At 44.8% G+C, this 18,484-nt stretch overlaps 1 protein-coding gene and 1 long non-coding RNA gene across 2 annotated transcripts in view; one reads left to right on the top strand and one right to left on the bottom strand.

Moving 5' to 3' along the window:
- Window positions 1–454: 454 nt before the first annotated feature.
- LOC115896450 lies at window positions 455–1,195 on the bottom strand. Its single transcript, XR_004056336.1, has 2 exons — window positions 1,061–1,195; window positions 455–878 (listed from the first exon to the last, which is right to left on the bottom strand). It is a non-coding gene; the product is annotated as an uncharacterized LOC115896450 (long non-coding RNA).
- Window positions 1,196–1,240: 45 nt separating this feature from the next.
- ETF1 (eukaryotic translation termination factor 1) overlaps window positions 1,241–18,484 on the top strand; it is a 39,008-nt gene continuing 21,764 nt past the window's right edge. The window contains 2 exon segments of the mRNA XM_010388102.2: window positions 1,241–1,368; window positions 1,529–1,632. Coding sequence (XP_010386404.2) covers window positions 1,547–1,632 — 86 coding nt within the window. The 5' untranslated portion in view covers window positions 1,241–1,368; window positions 1,529–1,546.

Below are 18,484 nucleotides of genomic sequence, written 5' to 3'. Positions count from 1 at the left end.
GAAAGAAACCAAACTTCTGAATCTGGCTTAAAAGGCCCTACATAATCTCTTTCCCTGCTGCTCCTTCAAACCTCTCTCCCCGTCCCTGACTGCGCCAGCACACTGGCGTTTCTGTACTTCTCAACTGTGTTCTGCTTCCTCCTGACAAACTCTTACTCACCTCTTGGGTCTCATTTCCGAGTTGCGTCCCCGCCATACACTCTCAGAGCACCCTGAAGTACTGAAGCACGTGTGTAGTTATTTTATTATAAGAAGTATGAAATCACAGACGGTTCGAAACCCATCGACTATAAGCTCCGTGAGGGGTGAGCACTGTCATCTGTTTGGTTCACCTCTGTATCGCCAGGAAAACAGGGTCCAGCACACGGTCTGGGCTCAATATTTGAACCCAGACGAGGTGAGGGGAGACAAAGTAGCCACCTAAAAATCCTGACTCAAAAAGATAAAGCTCTAACCGTGTGTGGATGCCCATTTTATTTCAACTCTCTCCACCTCCGTTCTCAACGGCTCAGGCCAAACCATACATGGGGTCAGATACCTCAGGTCTCCCAGCTCAGGCAGCCCCCGCTGTCTTCCACCCCATAAAGTTCTAAGTCCAAAGTGAGCCCGTCCTAGCTCCGGGGCGAGAGAAAAGAGGCCTCTTCCGCCCCTGCAGGTGAGGGTCCCAGACCGCCCGGAGGCAGGCTCCTCATCCAGACCTACTGGCCAAGACTCCTCCACACTATTCCACGCAGCCGTGACGCACGCAGACCGCAGCACTTCGTCAGCGAAGAAGCCGCTGGGCGCGAGGCGCTTCTTCGCGGCTTCTCAAGCACTGTTCAAACCGCGCGTCGGGCCCAAGTGCCTAGCTTCACGTCACAAAGCCTCAGATGTCCATCCTATTAATGGAGAAGGGACTGAGAGACGACGACCCCGGTCGTCTCTCTTTAAGAACCACCCCCATTCGAGCCTGACGGGGGCTCTCCATAAACTCGCGAGAGCCAGCGGCTTCCGCCCGCTTCCTCCTCTCGGCTTGCCGGGCCGGAAGAAAAGTGGCACCTCCCACCCCTCCAGCCTCTACCTCACAAGACAGCGCGGACCCAGCTGCGGCCAATCGGCGGGTTCATTGTAGGCTGCGGGGCAGAGAGCCAATGAAAAGTCGCGGCGGACGCAGAGCTTCTCCTCACTCGCACCGGCCCCCTCCCTTCCGCCCGCCGCCATCCACTCCGCCCCTGGCGGAGGAAGTGATGTCACAGGCCCCATGTGAGCGGATTGCAACACATGCAGCTGCCTGGAGAGAGGGAGCCGGTGTCCTACGTCAGAGCCGCCGCCGCCGCGGAGCCGCCGCCGGGGAGGAGCAGCCGCTGCCGCCCAGGACTGGGCCCTTAGGTAAGGCACGGGGAGGGAAAGGCCGGCGACCTCTGTGGCGAGCTGCGCCGGGCGGGAGGAGAGGGCCTCTCGGGGGTGGCGAGGAAGGGGGCCGCTCTGCCCCAGCGGCGGCGCTAACTCTGTGGTCTTGGTGTCTCCGGGCCCCGCCGGGCCGCTCTAGGGAGGAGGAGGCGAGAAGATGGCGGACGACCCCAGTGCTGCCGACAGGAACGTGGAGATCTGGAAGATCAAGAAGCTCATTAAGAGCTTGGAGGCGGCCCGCGGGTGAGCGCCGCGTCAGGCACCCCCTGTGCCCTCTTGGTTCCCGGACCCCTCAGGATGGACGCCCCCGCGCCGCATGGCCAGATGAGGAGAACCAGGCACTAGCCAACTCCCGCCTTCTGGATCTCTGGGTAGTAGCCCCTGACCCAGGGGCGAGGGTCGGTGCGGTTGGCCCGAGAAGGGGTCCTTTCCCCGCATGGGGATAAGGGGCCCGCGCTCCCCGGGTTTAGATCACTCGGCCCCCCTCGTGTTAGGCCACCGCTACTTTTTACCTCTCCTGGTCCCTTAAGTCCAGCTCATCACTCTTCGGGCTCCAGGTGCTGCCATCCGACTCGGGTACTGTTGTGGCAAAGTGCTCGGCCTTCCTTTCCCAACGCCCTTCCCTGATTTCCTCTTCTCCCTTCGTTCCTCAGCCAGGCTTCATTAAAATGGCCTCTTCCTCCTGGGCTTCTGAAACCCGGGTGGGTGAAGTTTGGATGGGACGGGAAGCAGAGGTGGTCAGGGACAGCTTCTTTCTGATTCGTGATTGTTCTGGGTTTTCCTCCTGTCCCAAGATGACTTCTTCCAAGTCCTCTAATTACCCCGGAGCCTCCTGGTTTTAGCTGTTCCAGGACCCACGTATAGACTGAAAATGCCAACGTATGCGCGATGTAAGGAGTGTTGGGTAGGTTTTGGTTAATGAATCTGCATGTGTATGTCCAGGAGAAATACGGATCAGGAGGTCGTTTGATAGAAGTCATAACTACAGAGTCCCTGCTGGCATTTATCTGAAACTGGTGGGGATATCGCTGTAGAGAGGCTTCTGATGTACTTGATGCTTGTTGAATGAGATTCAGAATTGAATTAAATGGGCTTTGAGTCTTGTACATTTTGATAAGAAACTGTAGGTGTGTCCATTGTGGGAAGAGTAGGTTAGATTAAAATTAACTGTGTGTGTGTGTTTTGTTTTTAATGTTGTTCGTTTGAGGAAGGTGTGCCAGAGGTATTTCTGTTTCCTTTATTACTTTATTTTGTTCCTTTCCCAGTCATAGAAACTTTTTATTTACAGAAAATGCCCCTCCCCCCCAAGAAAAAGTGTTTGGAACATTATTACATACTTGTGTGTCTGAGCATTCTTAGAATAGTAGAATGGCCTGCCTCAGGCCATGTGAAAAGTTGATTTCAGCACAAGAATTTGACATTCTGGTTTCCAGCCCAGGATTGTCGTTTATGGGTAGATTTGCAATTTTAGAATGACGGCCCCTTCAAGCTCTTCATTATTACTGTTTTATGAAACAGGGTGTGCTTAATTGTACTGAATGCCCAGTTCACAAGTTGGTTTTGCTAGTGTTTTGTTCTTAATAAATTAGGGACAGTTCTGTTTGGAATGAGGCTTCTGAAAGTTTGGCCCCATTCAGTGACTTGGGCTTGTGCTCACTCCTTCGGTTTACTGGAGAAACGTTAGTTTAATATGAATCGCAGACAGCAGCTTATTTTTTAGTCCTTAGGTTTTTCTTTAAATTTAATAGAATATTCAGACCTTCTTAATAATCTTACAGAAACTTGTGCCATATGGTAGAGTGAACATTTATTCCCAAAATGTGAGAATACTGTACAGAAAGGATAATATAGGTCACGACCCATTATGTTGCACTACCAAGAATGAGCCAGGTTCTTTTGTTTCAGTAGGATCTTCTGTTTTGTTACTTGAAGCTTTCAATCCAGTATTGCATTTTTATAGATTGCTGTTGTTGCAGTATTGTATATAGGTGGATGTGATCTGTGGATTTGTTCTTACTACTTTCATTATCAGGCAGGTTCACACATTTTAATTTGCATACGTTATATTCTCTGAAACAGTCCAGAAAATTAAATCATGACTATAATTTGCCTGTTTGAATGAAGTAACATTGAAGATGACATTGCTTAATGAGTAACACCATTCCTTTCTACTGCTTGATGAAGGAAACTCATTCTTAAATTTTGTTCTACCCATGTTACCTAGCGACTAGAAACTTTTAAGCCCCTCTTTAAGACTTTTGAAGGCTTTACCTCTTTGTTTAGCAAAGTTCAGTAGAGTTTAAAGCATGCTAAAAATGAAGTTATAAGACACAACTTGTTTTCCAAGTTGTTGAGCTTTGATATTTTAGACATGAGTAAGCTGTCTAAAATAGCTGGAGCATCTTCCTCTAAACACTGTGGTTAATAATCATGTCCTTCTTTGCTTTTAATCAGGATTTGGTTGCATCTGGATCCCATGGAAATTTAAAATTTTGGCCATCTCTGAGTATTGATAAGGGAGTCAGAAGATTCCCCAGTACACTCCAGTTTTTGGAGGTGGGGAATATTTTCATTGCCAACTTGTGTTAAAGTCAGACTCTAGATTTTCATAGATAGGGTACAGTGAAAAATGTTCTTCCTACTTTACCTAGTGATAAAATATTTTTAGGAGAATTGTAATGGGCTTTAAAGACAAAGTGGATGGCAAAATGAATCTGTATTTGCTGATGTTTTGGGGGTACTCTGGTTTTCAGGAGGAAAACAGGTTGTTTTCAGGCATGGTTGTTAGCACAAGATAGTGAGACTTAGTGGTGGAGTAACAGTATTGTTTTGGAAATGAAAAAGCCCTTTCCTCCCCTTAGCAGTGTAGAATTCTAGGCATGGGAATCAAGGATTGGTTTTTAACAGTAGTTATTAAAAGATGCTAGAATAAGAGTGATTTTGAAATTAAGATAATCTTACGTAGTTATCTCTTGACATATGACCCAAATTTAATGTAGCTTGAAAAAGAAACCACCTGCAAAATGGGCTAACTACATCTGAATAAAGGGAAGTGTGTTGGCAAAATAATTTATTAAGCACATACCATATTATAGACTGTGCTACAGTACATTATTAAGTCATTTAATCCTCACAAGTATTGCCACCATTTGGTAGACAAGGCACCTGAGGCTAAGAGATAATTTGTCTAAGATGTCACAGCAAAAATGTAGCAGAGTTCAGAACTTAAACCAATGTGCCATACGAGGTATATTTTATTTTCAGAAAATACAGAACTAGATTTCCTTAAAATGTAGTCTGAGCTCTAGCAAATTCTATTTTATGTTACACGTGTGTGGAAGAGCATTTATAGAGGCCAAATTACTAAAATGGGGAACTTGATAGCGTTCTGTTTTGTAACCAGCATCATACTTAATTTTCTGAGTTGAAAGGAGTGTCATGCATAAACTTGATTTTTAATTTGGGTAGAATATTATTATTTGGTTTCAGATAAGCCTGGTCAAATGTTAGTTTGTGTGTGCTAGTAAAATAACCAGTTAATTATTTTGGTAGACATAGGCCCCACTTAAAGTTGATGGTAGTTCTTTCCTGTTCATGATTGCTCCTGGTGTATTCTCCACAGTTGGCTAATGAAAGACAAATGTATACATAAACCAATACTGTGGTTGAGGGTATCTTGAATAAGGAACTAAAATAGGTGAACGTATGTTGGAAAAAGCGGGAGAATTATTGGTTGTTTTTTCTCTTGGTGTTTTCTGTGCAGGCGAGTGGTGGCCTCAGAAATAGTTTTGGACGCTATTGTTTTAAGGTAATGTTAATAAAATCATAACTAGAGCCTGTCCTAGCCAGGGACAGCGGTGAATGTGACAAAGGAATGGACAATGTTAGTTTGGGTTAGGTTGTGTCGGTGGTTGTTAAAATGTCTTTTCACTTATCTTCACTAGGAAACCTCATGTGTTTCATATCTAATGAACACTTGGTCAGATAGCCCTCATAGCCATAACCCTTGTTTGAAGGTCAGTGCAGCTTGCAAACTTCTGCTGTAGTGTTTGGGCATTTTAAAAACTGGTTACTTAAAAATAACTTATTGATATCTTAACTCTAAATGAAATAAAATTTGTTGTTCCTGCCCCCAAATATAACCATTTTTAAAGAATCCCCACTGAGGCCGGGCGCGGTGGCTCAAGCCTGTAATCCCAGCACTTTGGGAGGCCGAGACGGGCGGATCACAAGGTCAGGAGATCGAGACCATCCTGGCGAACACAGTGAAACCCCGTCTCTACTAAAAATACAAAAATCTAGCCGGGCGAGGTGGCGGGCGCCTGTAGTCCCAGCTACTTGGGAGGCTGAGGCAGGAGAATGGCGGGAACCCAGGAGGCGGAGCTTGCAGTGAGCTGAGATCCGGCCACTGCACTCCAGCCTGGGAGACAGAGCAAGACTCCGCCTCAAAAAAAAAAAAAAACAAAACAAAACAAAAAAAAAAAAAAAAAAAAAAAAAAAAAAAGAATCCCCACTGAATTCCTCACATTATACAGAATTAAAAGTTAATGTTTTGGCGAGATCATTGAATAGGTTAATGTTTTAAATCTTAGAGATAATATGAACAGCTTGCTTAATTTATATACTTTGAATAAATTAAGGTATGTTGGATGTGTTTGAGTACCTTCCCTAAGTAAACATTGTTGGTTAATAGAATATTCACCTAAATGGTGGTGGTAATAATGTTCTCAAAGCACTGAATTTCACATTTTTTTCCCCCCTCACTATCCTCGAAGGGCTGGTTGTAGCTAAAGTGATACTTTGTGGTCTTTGATACAAATATCTGAACCATTTGAAGTTCAGGCTCATAAAGAAGACTTTTTTGGTCCTCTATTCTGGCTCTTTCCATGCCTCCCTCCCCCCAAACTGATGGTTAGACAAGTTAAAAGACTACATGAGGACTGGGCACATTGGCTCATATCTGTAATCCCAAGACTTTGGGAGGCCAAGGTGGGCAAATCGCTTGAGGTCAGGAGTTCAAGTCCACCCTGGCCAACATGGTGAAACCCTGTCTCTACTAAAAATACAAAAATTAGCTGAGTGTGTGGTGGCTTGCACCTGTAATCCCAGCTACTTGGGAGGCTGAGGCAGGAGAAATGCTTGAACCTTGGAGGCATAGGTTGCAGTGAGCCGAGATTAAGATTGCGCCACTGCATGCCAGCCTGGGCAGCAGAGTGAAACTCTGTGTCAAAAATAATAGGGGCTGGGTGCGGTGGCTCATGCCTGTAATCCCAGCACTTTGGGAGGCTGAGGTGGGCAGGTCACAAGGTCAGGAGATCGAGACCATCCTCTCTAACAGTGAAACCCCGTCTCTACTAAAAATACAAAAATATTAGCCAGGCATGGTGGCGGACACCTGGAGTCCCAGCTACTCGGGAGGCTGAGGCAGGAGAAAGGCGTGAACTTGGGAGACAGAGCTTGCAGTGAGCTGAGATTGCGCCACTGCACTCCAGCCTGGGCGACAGAGCAAGACTGCATCTCAGAAAAAAATAATAATAATAAAGACCACATGAGAAAAAAAGTCAAGAACTAGACTATTTTAGGTTTTGTGAGAAGAGATGAATATAGAACAAACAACTACAGACCTCTCTCACTCTTTTCAAATTTTGGTTTCCACATGTGTGACCGTGGACATTACTCTTGGATTAGGTGGTGACAGTTGAGATAATATGGGTTAAAATACCTAACACCACATTTGCCACATAGAAAGTGCTCTGTAAATGTTAGCTCTTTCCTTTTCTATATGCAAACATTGATTCTGCAGAGATATCCTAATGGAGAATTGTATTATTAAAGGATCAGGATACAGATGCCACAGGTCTGAACTATGAGAAAGGGAAGAAATAAGTGAGAGAGAAAAGAGGTGGTAAAGGGAAGAGGGCAGAGTATATATGTTAGAAAGGATGTGGTGGTGATCCTTAGTTTCCTCCAAGTATGTAGGCTGCCTGCTTCAACTCAGAACTAGTCCTAACAGCCGTTGTATCTGGCATGGTGTTCTATGCACTGTGAACCTAATAAACAATTACTCCCTTTGAATTTCAAGTCGTGACAGACTTCCTATTATAATAGCAGATATACTTACCCTTCCTGGGAAGGAAGACTTACTCTGGACATACTGCAAGGTAAGCGAGAGTATGTAGTTAGAATACCATTTAAGGCAGAGTGCTGTGTAGGTTATAGGTCTCTCCTATCTTCCACACCAGTTGTACCCTTTCTTCAGAGGGCTTGTTTTCTTTGAACTTGAGATTGAAGATCAGCCCAGTACAGCACCACCCCCTGTCCTGGGATGGTACTTCGTTGTTAAAAAAGTTAGTGTCATCTTTGCAGCAGGGCTAAATGGTCTTAGATCTTATTTGAAGAGTAGGAAGGAGAAATTTGCCTTCCCACTGCTGGATCTGTTCAACTAAGAGGCTGGACAGTAGAAATTACTTCTCAGTCCAGCATATTCTCTAGGGATCTCAGAATAGAACCTTCTCCTAGGATACATTCTGTAGGTGTCTTTCAATTCTTCAGCAGCCTGCTATCTTAGTGAGGGGGAGAAGGAATTAGGAAGGTTCAGGTTTTTTTTCTCCAGCAGGTTAGAAATTGAGAGTCGGAGGTTTCTCACTGAGTACAGTTCTCAGAGGGTATGATGAAGCTCCCTCTGATACGGTTTTATCTTATGCCATTTGACACACATCCTTGCCCACTGTCTTTACTCTTCTCACAATCCTTTCAGGTTCAGAGGACTTGACATTTTCAGGTGCGTGACAACTGGCTTTTGTCATACAGATAACTCTGCATGTTGAGTTTGTACTCTTGTTTTCACATTTTCATTTGTTCTTCTAAGATCTCCTTTAGAAGAATGATCATAGGCCTGGTGCGGTGGCTCACGCCTGTAATCCCAGCACTTTGGGAGGCCGAGGTGGGCGGATCATGAGGTCAGGAGATCAAGACCATCTTGGCTAACACGGTGAAACCCCATCTCTACTAAAAATACAAAAAAAAATTAGCCGGGCGTGGTGGCGGGTGCCTGTAGTCCCAGCTACTCAGGAGGCTGAGGCAGGAGAATGACGTGAACCTGGGAGGCGGAGCTTGCAGTGAGCCGAGATCGCGCCACTGCACTCCAGCCTGGGTGACAGAGTGAGACTCGGTCTCAAAAAAAAAAAAAAGAAAGAAGAATGATCATAGCCAAAATAAAAGGTTCTTTTTGTTTTCCTGCCATGTCTGTGACCTTATAAACTAGATTTTCCTCCAAAATACACATATAGGTATATGAATATGAAGCCCAGAAATGCACTTTTACTATTAACCAGTAAGCTAATGGACTTCACCAAACACCTGCTGTGAGTTGGGCACTAGACATTTTGGAAGAAATATGTAATAAAATGAAAACATGATCTGCCACACAACCATGGAATGATAATATAAACCATTTTCAGCTCCATATTAGTGAGTACAGAATAACACAGTACATGTTGAAGGGGATTTAGTATAAGCAGATGATTAAAGTCTTTTTTTTTTTTTTTTTTTGAGACAGAGTCTTGCTCTTCCGTCCAGGCTTGAGTGCAGTGGTGTGATCTCGGCTCACTGCACCCTCTACCTCCCAGGTTCAAGCAATTCTCCTGCCCCAGCCTCCTGAGTAGCTGGGATTACAGGTGTGTCCCACCAAGCCTGGCTAATTTTTTTTTTTTTTTTTTTTTTTTTTTGAGACAGAGTCTTGCTCTCTTGCCCAGGCTAGAATGCAGTAGTGCGATCTCAGCTCACTGCAACCTCTACCTCAGGTTCAAGCAATTTTCCTGCCACGGCTCCTGGCTGAAATTCATCTTTTATTAAAAGGAGGTTGCAGTGAGCAGAGACCGTGTCACTGCACTCCAGCCTGGGCAACATAGCCAGTCTCCATCTCAAAAAAAAAAAAAAAAAAAAGCCAATTATTCATCCATGGGCTTCAGTTTCCCCATCTGCTTCATGGGTGAAATAATGTTTTTTTCTTCTTCTTCTTTAAAAAAGGTAACATTGGCTGGGTGTGGTTGCTCATGTCTGTAATCCCAGTACTTTGGGAGGTCTAGGCAGGTGGATCACTGAGGTGTAAGGAGTTCGAGACCAGCCTGGCCAACATGGTGAAACCCTGTCTCTACTAAAAATACAAAAGTTAGCCAGGTGTGTTGGCTCATGCCTGTAATCCCAGCTACTTGCGAGGCTGAGGCAGGAGAATTCGCTTGAACCCAAGAGGCAGAAGTTGCAGTGAGCCAATACCAGCCTGGGCTATAGAGGGAGACTGTGTCTCAGAAAAAAAAGAAAAGAAAAGTTTTCTGAGGATGAGTAGCATACATTTTGACCCCCCCTTATAACAGCTCTGTGTGAAAAGCTATTATTGCCATTTCATGGATGAAGAAATTAAGAGTATGTACAGGGAGTAAATAGCTGCCTAATATCACAGCCTTTAGTAAGGGTCAGTGCCAAATTCTGTACTCCTTTTTTTTTTTTTTTTTTTTTGAGACGGAGTCTGGCTCTGTCGCCCAGGCTGGAGTGCAGTGGCCGGATCTCAGCTCACTGCAAGCTCCGCCTCCCTGGGTTTACGCCATTCTCCTGCCTCAGCCTCCTGAGTAGCTGGGACTACAAGCACCTGCCACCTCGCCCGGCTAGTTTTTTGTATTTTTTAGTAGAGACGGGGTTTCACCGTGTTAGCCAGGATGGTCTCGATCTCCTGACCTCATGATCCGCCCGTCTCGGCCTCCCAAAGTGCTGGGATTACAGGCTTGAGCCACCGCGCCCGGCACCTTTTCTTATTTCAAAGCCTGTGGTGCTAATTTATACAACACTACCTTGCTCTTTGGCAACTATTTCTTTTGCTGAATAGAGATGTCTCCCATTCCCTTCTGAAAGGAAGACTTGTCCGTGGACATTTGTAATTTAGTAGAAGGAGCAGGTGTGCTGAGACTCAGGTGCAAAGATTTAAAAGAAAACAGGCATGCTATTTCCACCCTAGGAAGAACTTGGATACTGAACATGTTTATTCTTGAGGAGTATCAGTGGAGAGAGAAATAACTTGTTGCAAAATCCCTCCCCAGAAGCTCATTCATATATTAGAAAGAAGATCTAAGTAGTGAAGTGGTGAATCCTGAACACTGGTTATGATTGCAGTCTCTTGCTTTGCACTGTTGTAAGAACACTAGAGAAATTTTCCAGCTTCGAAGCTACTTCCTGATGGAATATTCCACTGGGTTTTGTGAAGATCTTTTAATTTTTCTTTTTTTAAGACTAGTAATGCCTATCATTATAGAAAAAGTGTACACACTCTACCAGATGTGTACATTTTTGTTTTAGTTGACTGAGTAAATCTTTGTTCTTTGGGGCATAAAAAGCTAAAATGAACCTTTGTGAACTTTATTCTGAAAATGTTTGGATATCTGAGTTATTCTGTACCCTAGGGTGGAGGTTGCTGTAATGTCTCAGTAAGTTCCGGTCTTGGTATTTCTCCCATTTGGTAATAGCATCAGACTCTAAGGTCAATTACATAAACCAATTTCAGGTAACTTTCCTAGTCCCTTTGAAGGGTAACAGAATCATCCCTCCTAATTTGATAGGCTAAACCTTTTATAAAAGGCAGCCCCATCCACCTCCTTACCTGCCTCATAGATGGTAGTAGCAGCAGGAGTGGGGTGGCAGTAATGTGAGGATCAACAAAATTAAAATGAGACACTTCATAAGGGGTGGTTTTGTTTAGTGCTGGTTTTGTTATGGTAAACGCCTAATAGTATGATGGTTTGAGCTTTTAGGTGCAGTGGAAGTTGGGGACAGTTAGTCAATTTAAGGCACATTAGTTCCTCTCCAAGGACTGACAGTTTGTTGTTGGTTTTTGTTTTGTTTTGGTTTTGAGACAGAATCTTGCTCTGTCGCCAGGCTGGAATGCAGTGGTGATCTTGGCTCACCAACCCCTGCCTCCCGGATTCAAGCGATTTTTCTGCCTCAGCCTCCTGAGTAACTGGGACTACAGGCGCCCGCCACTACACCCAGCTAAGTTTTGTATTTTTCGTAGAGACTGGGTTTCACTACATTGGCCAGGATGGTCTCCATCTCCTGACCTCGTGATCTGCCTGCCTCAGCCTCCCAAAGTGCTAGGATTACAGGTGTGAGCCACTGCGCCTGGCCAGATTTTTTTATTGGTATTTTATTTGGTAGTTTAGAATAAATCTCTGATGTTTGCTTAGAAGAGTATATAGAGATGATGGTAGGAATTGGCCATTTATTCATTTGTCAAATGTTTGAGTACCACTATGTGCTCAAATGATTTCTGCCCTCAAGAAGCTTATATACACTTGGGCTGGGTGTGGTGGCTCATGCTTGTAATCCCAGCACTTTGGGAGGCTGAGGTGGGTGGATCACTTGAGGTCAGGAGTTCCAGACCAGTCTGGCCAACATGGCGAAACCCTGTCCGTACTAAAAATGCAAAAATTAGCCGGGCGTGGTGGTCCACACCTGTAATCCCAGCTACTTGGGAGGCTGAGGCACGAGAATTGCTTGAACCCAGGAGGCGGAGGTTGCAGTGAGTTGAAATGGCACCACTGTACTGCAGCCTGGGTTACAGAGGGAGACTCCGTCTCAAGAAAAAGAAGCTTATATACACTTACCGTAAACAGTGTGTTTCGTTGTTTGATACTTGGTGGAAGAGAAAAGAGAAGTTGGGTATCAGGTCCCTTTGAAGTGACTGGCCATAGGTTATATCAGAATAGTGAACTTGTGCCACAAAAGTTTTAGAAAGGAATGAATTTCTGTGGTTCTCCCTTAGGATAAATTACAAACTTTCCAGTGTTCTGGCCATATTATTTTTGGTGTAGCTCTTTTTTTCTGTGGAAGATTTGGCAAGTCCTATAATCCCATAAAGGTGACCATCGTCTGCTACTACAAAATCAGCTCATACTTCAGGACTTAACAGGATTCAAATAAGATTCCAACCCCATCTGATATTACCTCTCTCCCCTCCCCATTTCTAGTTGGGCTGTGCTACTTCTTTCCAACTGGTACTACTGGTAGAGGGGAGGCAATAGTAAAGAACTAGAGCTCCATCTGATTACCATTTAGTGATCAGTTACTATCTGCTCTCCAAGCTAAGCACTTGACATATATGATCTTGTAGAATCCTCATGACCTTGTGAAGTAAGTAGAAACTGAGACCCGCAGGGATTTCTGTGGTTTGCCTTTGGTCACACAGCCATTAAGTGATAGAGTTGGACATGAGCCTGAATCTGAGCTCCTCCTATTCTGTTCCCATATTAACTCCATATAAAAAAGACCATCATAATTTAAAAGTTTAAACTTAGTTTTACAAATTTGGGAAAAGAAAAATAGAAAACACACAGTGGATAAAACAATGACAGTTTTGGAAATGGAGTAGAAATTGAAGAGAAACTGATTTTCAGGTGGTGATCCATGTAATACTGCTGGCTTAGTGACTCTCCCAGAAATTATCTGGCTGAGATTGATTGATTGATTGATTTTTTTTTTTTTTTTTTTTTTCTTCAGGCGGAGTCTCACTCTGTCGCCCAGGCTGGAGTGCAGTGGTGCAGTCTTGGCTCACTGCAAGCTCTGCCTCCCGGGTTCATGCCATTCTCCTGCCTCAGCCTCCTGAGTAGCTGGGACTACAGGCGCCCACCACCGCACCCAGCTAATTTTTTTGTAGTTTTAGTAGAGACGGGGTTTCACCGTGTTAGCCAGGATGGCCTCGATCTCCTGACCTCGTGATCCGCTCGCCTTGGCCTCCCAAAGTACTGGGCTTACAGGTGTGAACCACTGTGTCTGGCCTCTGGCTAAGATTTAAATTGAGCTTTGTGAGGCAGGCACAGATGGGAGCTTGAAAAGGGAAGTGGTGAAAAATTTGGCCATCCATTCCCTAGGCACAAGCCGGCCATCAAACCCTGGGATGAAAGCTTCTTGGAGAGCATATACTGTACATCCCAATTAGGGAGTATAGTAGGCAGTCTCTAAAACGTTCCTGGTCCTAACCTGAAAGTAGTTACGTGACTTACAAGTGATGACTTGGATGGCAGAGTACTTGAGGGGGAGTGAGTGTTCGGGCTGGTAGAAGTTGAGTATCTCTGAGCTGTCACAATTCATTATGGTTGTATTATAGCTAGGTTGTCTTAGGTTTTGGGGGTTTTTTTGTTTTTTGTTTTTGTGCTGCTGTAACAGAATACCACAGATTGGTGTTCTGGTAAGGGCCTGCTCTCTGCTTTTAAGATGGCACCTTGAACGCTGCATCCTTTCTTGGGGAGGAACACTGTTCCTCTTATGGCAAGAGAACAAAAGAGAGATGGCCCACTCTTATAAGCACCTTATTTTATCATGTGTGTGTTTGTGTGTGTGTGTGTGTGTGTGTGTGTGTGTGTGTGTGTGTGACTATAGCGCTCAGGTCTTACAAGCACCTTATTTTATCGTGTGTGTGTGTGTGTGTGTGACTATAGCTCTCAAGTCTTATAAGCACCTTATTTTATCGTGTGTGTGTGTGTGTGTGTGTGACTATAGCTCTCAAGTCTTATAAGCACCTTATCTTAAATAGCAGCATGAATCTATTCATGAGGGCAGAGTCCTCATAACCTAAACACATCCCATATGCCCCACCTTTCAATACTGTTGTGCTGGGGATTAAGTTTCCAACACATGAATTTGGGGGGACACCTTCAAACTATAGCGTAGGGTAAATGCAGCAAGTGACCTCTCTGGGTTCTTCTTTGGGTGGAGGTGAGGTTGTAGAGGCTTGTTACCTTCAGCTGACCTAGAGATGACCCTGTGAAGAAAGCAAGCAAGATGCATTGATTCTCAACCCTAGTTCTGCATTTTAGAATCTTTCGTATTTGAGACCGGGCACGGTGGCTCACACCTGTAATCCCAATTCTTTGGGAGGCCGAGGCAGACAGATCACTTGAGGTCAGGAATTCGAGACCAGCCTGGCCAACATGGTGAAACCCCGTCTCTACTAAAAATAGCCAGGCATCGTGGCGTGTGCCTGTAACCCTAGCTACCTGGGAGGCTGAGGCAGGAGAATCGCTTGAACTGGGGAGGTGGAGGTTGCAGTGAGCAGAGATGGCGCCACTACATTCCAGCCTGGGCAACAGAGCAAGACTCTGTCCCCAAAAAAAGAACCAGCTGGGCATGGTGGCTCACACCTGTAATCCCAACACTTTGGGAGGCTGAGGTGGTTGGATCATTTGAGGTCAGGGGATCGAGACCAGCCTGGCCAACATGGCAAAACCCCATCACTACTGAAAATACAATTAGCTGGGTGTGGTGGTGGGCGCCTGTGATCCCAGCTACTTGGGAGGCTGAGGCAGAAGAATCGCTTGAATCCAGGAGGTGGAAGCTGCAGTGAGCCAAGACCACACACCACTGCCCTCTAGCCTGGGCGGCAGAGTGAGACTCTATCTCAGAAGGAAAAAAAGAATCTTTCGTATTTCAAAATTGAGACTCTCTCACCCAAAATCATCACCACCCTCACTCTCCCGATTCAGAAACTATTGAGTCAGGATGGAGAAAGAAGGGATCTTTTCTGTTTGAGCATATATTCTTTTATTTTGCTTTTTTAGAAAGCTCTAAAAGGATTGGGGGCGGGGAGGTATGCAGACTGAAGTGTTCTTGAGCATTGTTGATGATGGTGAACATTGATGAAGATCCTTGGGGGTCAGGCGGGCACGGTGGCTTGCACCTATATAACCTTAGCTGCTCAGTGAGTCTGAGGTGGGAAGAGCGTTTGAACACAAATGTTCAAGACCAGCCTGGGCAGCCTTGTGAGATCCTGTCTCTAAAAGAAAAATTAGCTGAGCGTGGTGGTGCGTATCTATAGTCCCAGGCTAGGGTGGGGAGGCTCACTTGAAGCCAGGAGTTTCCAAGCTACAGTGAGCTATGATTGTGCTAAAAAAAAAAAATTATCTTTCTACTTGAGTTTTGTTTGGGATTTATTTATTTGGTTTAGTTCTGTTTACAATTCCTTTTTTTCACCTGTTTGATTTTTCAGAAGTTAATCCTCTGAGTGAAGCATTGATGAAAGCTTTGATAAGCTAAAGTGCCCCTAAAACCAATGAGAACAAGAAGGGATCTGAGTACAGAGGTCCCTGGGAGCTTTGAGGGATACATTGCTGTATGTTGTCTCTTGTTTTGCCCAGTTTTTACAACCTGCATGTGAGTCATTGCTGTACCCCATGATTCACTAGTTCTTTGATTTTGGAAGAAAAGTATAGGGACAGTAGAAAAATGAAGGAAAACTGTTATGGTTAAAGAAGGTTGTAGATTGCCTGTGTAGCCAGCATCTCCTTAGTGAGAGCTTTCTTTTTCATTCTCCCCTGAAGGGTGTTCACTTTAAAAGTCATAGAAGTATTCAACTTCCTTAATTTTATTTTGGGTGTTTACACAAACTGGTCTAACAACTTTGATTGGCTGGCAGGGGTGAGGGTAAATGAATGTTTATCTCATTTGGAAACTTTACTGGAAGAACAATCTGCTTGTTTTGTTTGTTTTTTGAGATGGAGTCTCTGTCACCCAGGCTGGAGTGCAATGGCGGGATCTTGGCTCACTGCAACCTCTGCCTCCCGGGTTCAAGTCGATTCTCCTGCCTCAGCTTCCCGAGTAGCTGGGATTACAGGCGTGCGCCACCACACCCAGCTAGTTTTTGTATTTTTAGTAGAGATGGGGTTTCCTCATGTTGGCCAGGCTGGTCTCGAACTCCTGACGACAGGTGATCCACCCACCTTGGCTTCCCAGAGTCCTGGGATTATAGACATGAGCCACCGTGCCCAGCCCAGTCTGCTTGTATTAAACCTAACATATAAAACATGAGAAGTTATTAAACTACCCTTTAAATTTTTTAAGTAAAAGCCATCCATTTAATAATCTGCACTTCCCCTCCCTAGTCAGGTGTCTTATTTTAAAAATTCAGAAACTTAATGTTTCCCCCACAGAAGGTAGGAGGAGGGGCATGCAGGGAAACTAGTGAAAGGTAATTTTTTGCACCTAATTCAAAAGGAATAAGAAGCCAAGACTGCCTTTAAAGTTTTGTTTCATTTATCAACTTTGCAGAAATCTACCAAACAAAAAACAATTCTTAGGCAAGCTACACTTTTGAGCCATTTTTTAAAGTGGAATCTTATAACAAGATTACATTCTTAGGTATATTTGCTCCTTGGTCCTCTGGAATGTTACATGGATATGGAATGCAAGATTGCCCAACTGGGCTATACAGTAGGGTTGCTTAATGAATGTTTATCTTCTTAAACTATCAGCAGTGGAAATTAAGTAGCTGCTTATCTTAAGGTCATTGCTTTGCCCTCCACATCATTATCTTATTTGAAGAGTTGCCCTAAGGCATTTTGAGTTCTCTCAGTTAATTTGTCCCAAATTTCTCCCCTCTTTAGCCTTAAACTTTCCAAATCTTTGGGGTTTGTTGCCTGTTCTTCCTCAGCTCTGAGGCTTCACCTCTGCTATCCCTTTACATTCCATTCCCTGCTGACTGCATCTTAGGAAACTCTTCTCTGTAAGTCAAAGCATGTCAGCTTTTTAAAAAAACAACCCCTTTTAAGGAAGAACTTCCAGGCAGGCATGGTGGCTCACACCTGTAATCCCAGCACTTTGGGAGTCTGAGGCGGGCAGATCACCTGAGGTTGGGAGTTCAAGACCAGCCTGACCAACATGGAGAAACCCTGTCTCTACTAAAAATACAAAATTAGCCAGGCATGGTGGCGCCTGCTTGAAATCCCAGCTACTCGGGAGGCTGAGGCAGGAGAATTGCTTGAACCCGGGAGGTGGAGGTTACAGGGAGGCAAGATTGCGCCACTGCAGTCCAGCCTGGGCAACAAGAGCAAAACTCCATCTCAAAGAAGAAAAGAAAAGAAAGAACTTCCTACAAACCCCTAGGGTTGTAGGCCCCTTGAGAATTGACTTACCATGCATAAGCCAGTAAAATTGGTACTCAAGTGTTTTCTCCATCTTTTCTCTTCATATTCTCCCTGTGCATGAGTGGACGCCTGTGTCAGGTAGGTGGCACCTACAATCTAGATTGTGATGGAAGTTCTGTTTAGTTGCCCAACATTTCCAGCCTCTCCCAAAGCAAATGTCTTTTCCCTCCATTGGCCTGTATGTAGAATTTGACATAACTCCAGAAAGAATTATCAAAAAGTTTTTTTTGGGAATTACAGTTTAGAAGCCTAGCAAGTGTTTGTGATAATAACTGAATCAGTGTATTATAAATTTCCTTGATTCCATGGTTTAGCCAGAATACTTGCTCCCCTATCCAAGGGGTGGCAGCAGAGCACACAACATACTCTCCTGTGTACTGTCTTTGATTAGCTTCTAATTCATTGGGGAAAATAGCACAAAAGTTTATGAACCAGCCTTCAAGGTAGACACCCAAACACAATTCTGATTTTTGGAGATACAACTTTGACTGCCAATCTGAGAGTAACTATTTTTGATAGTGGGAGGACTGGACAGCCAGCTCATCTACTTACAAAGAAAACTGTTTTCTGGGCTGGGTGCCGTGGCTCACACCTGCAATCCTAGCACTTTGGGAGGCCAAGGCAGGTGGATCATGAGCTCAGGAGTTCCAGACCAGCCTGACCAACATGGTGAGTACTTTGAGAGGCTGAGGTGGGCAGATCACAAGGTCAGAAGATTGAGACCATCCTGGCTAACATGGTAAAACCCTGTCTCTACTAAAAATACAAAAAAATTAGCTGGTTGTGGTGGCATGCGCCTTAGTCTCAGCTCTTCAGGAGGTTGAGGCAGGAGAATCGCTTGAACCTGGGAGGCAGAGCTTGCAGTGACTGAGATCACGCCACTGCACTCCAGCCTGGGCAACCGAGCGAGACTCCGTCTCAAAATTAAAAAAAAGATTAGCTGGGCGTCATGGTGCATGCCTGTAATCCCAGCTACTCCAGAGGGTGAGGCAGAATTGCTTAAACCTGGGAGGCGGAGGTTGCAGTGAGGCCAAGATCGTGCCACTGCACTCCAGCCTGGGCAACAGAGCAAGATTCCATCTTGGGGGGCAGGGAGTAGGGGGAAGAAAATCATTTTCTGCCTGGAAAACCTGTGG

This window comes from Rhinopithecus roxellana, chromosome 3 (genome assembly GCF_007565055.1).
Source record: "Rhinopithecus roxellana isolate Shanxi Qingling chromosome 3, ASM756505v1, whole genome shotgun sequence".
Taxonomy (NCBI): Eukaryota; Metazoa; Chordata; class Mammalia; order Primates; family Cercopithecidae; genus Rhinopithecus; species Rhinopithecus roxellana.
Note: the sequence above shows the minus strand (reverse complement) of the source record. Positions and strands in the feature narration are given on the sequence as shown.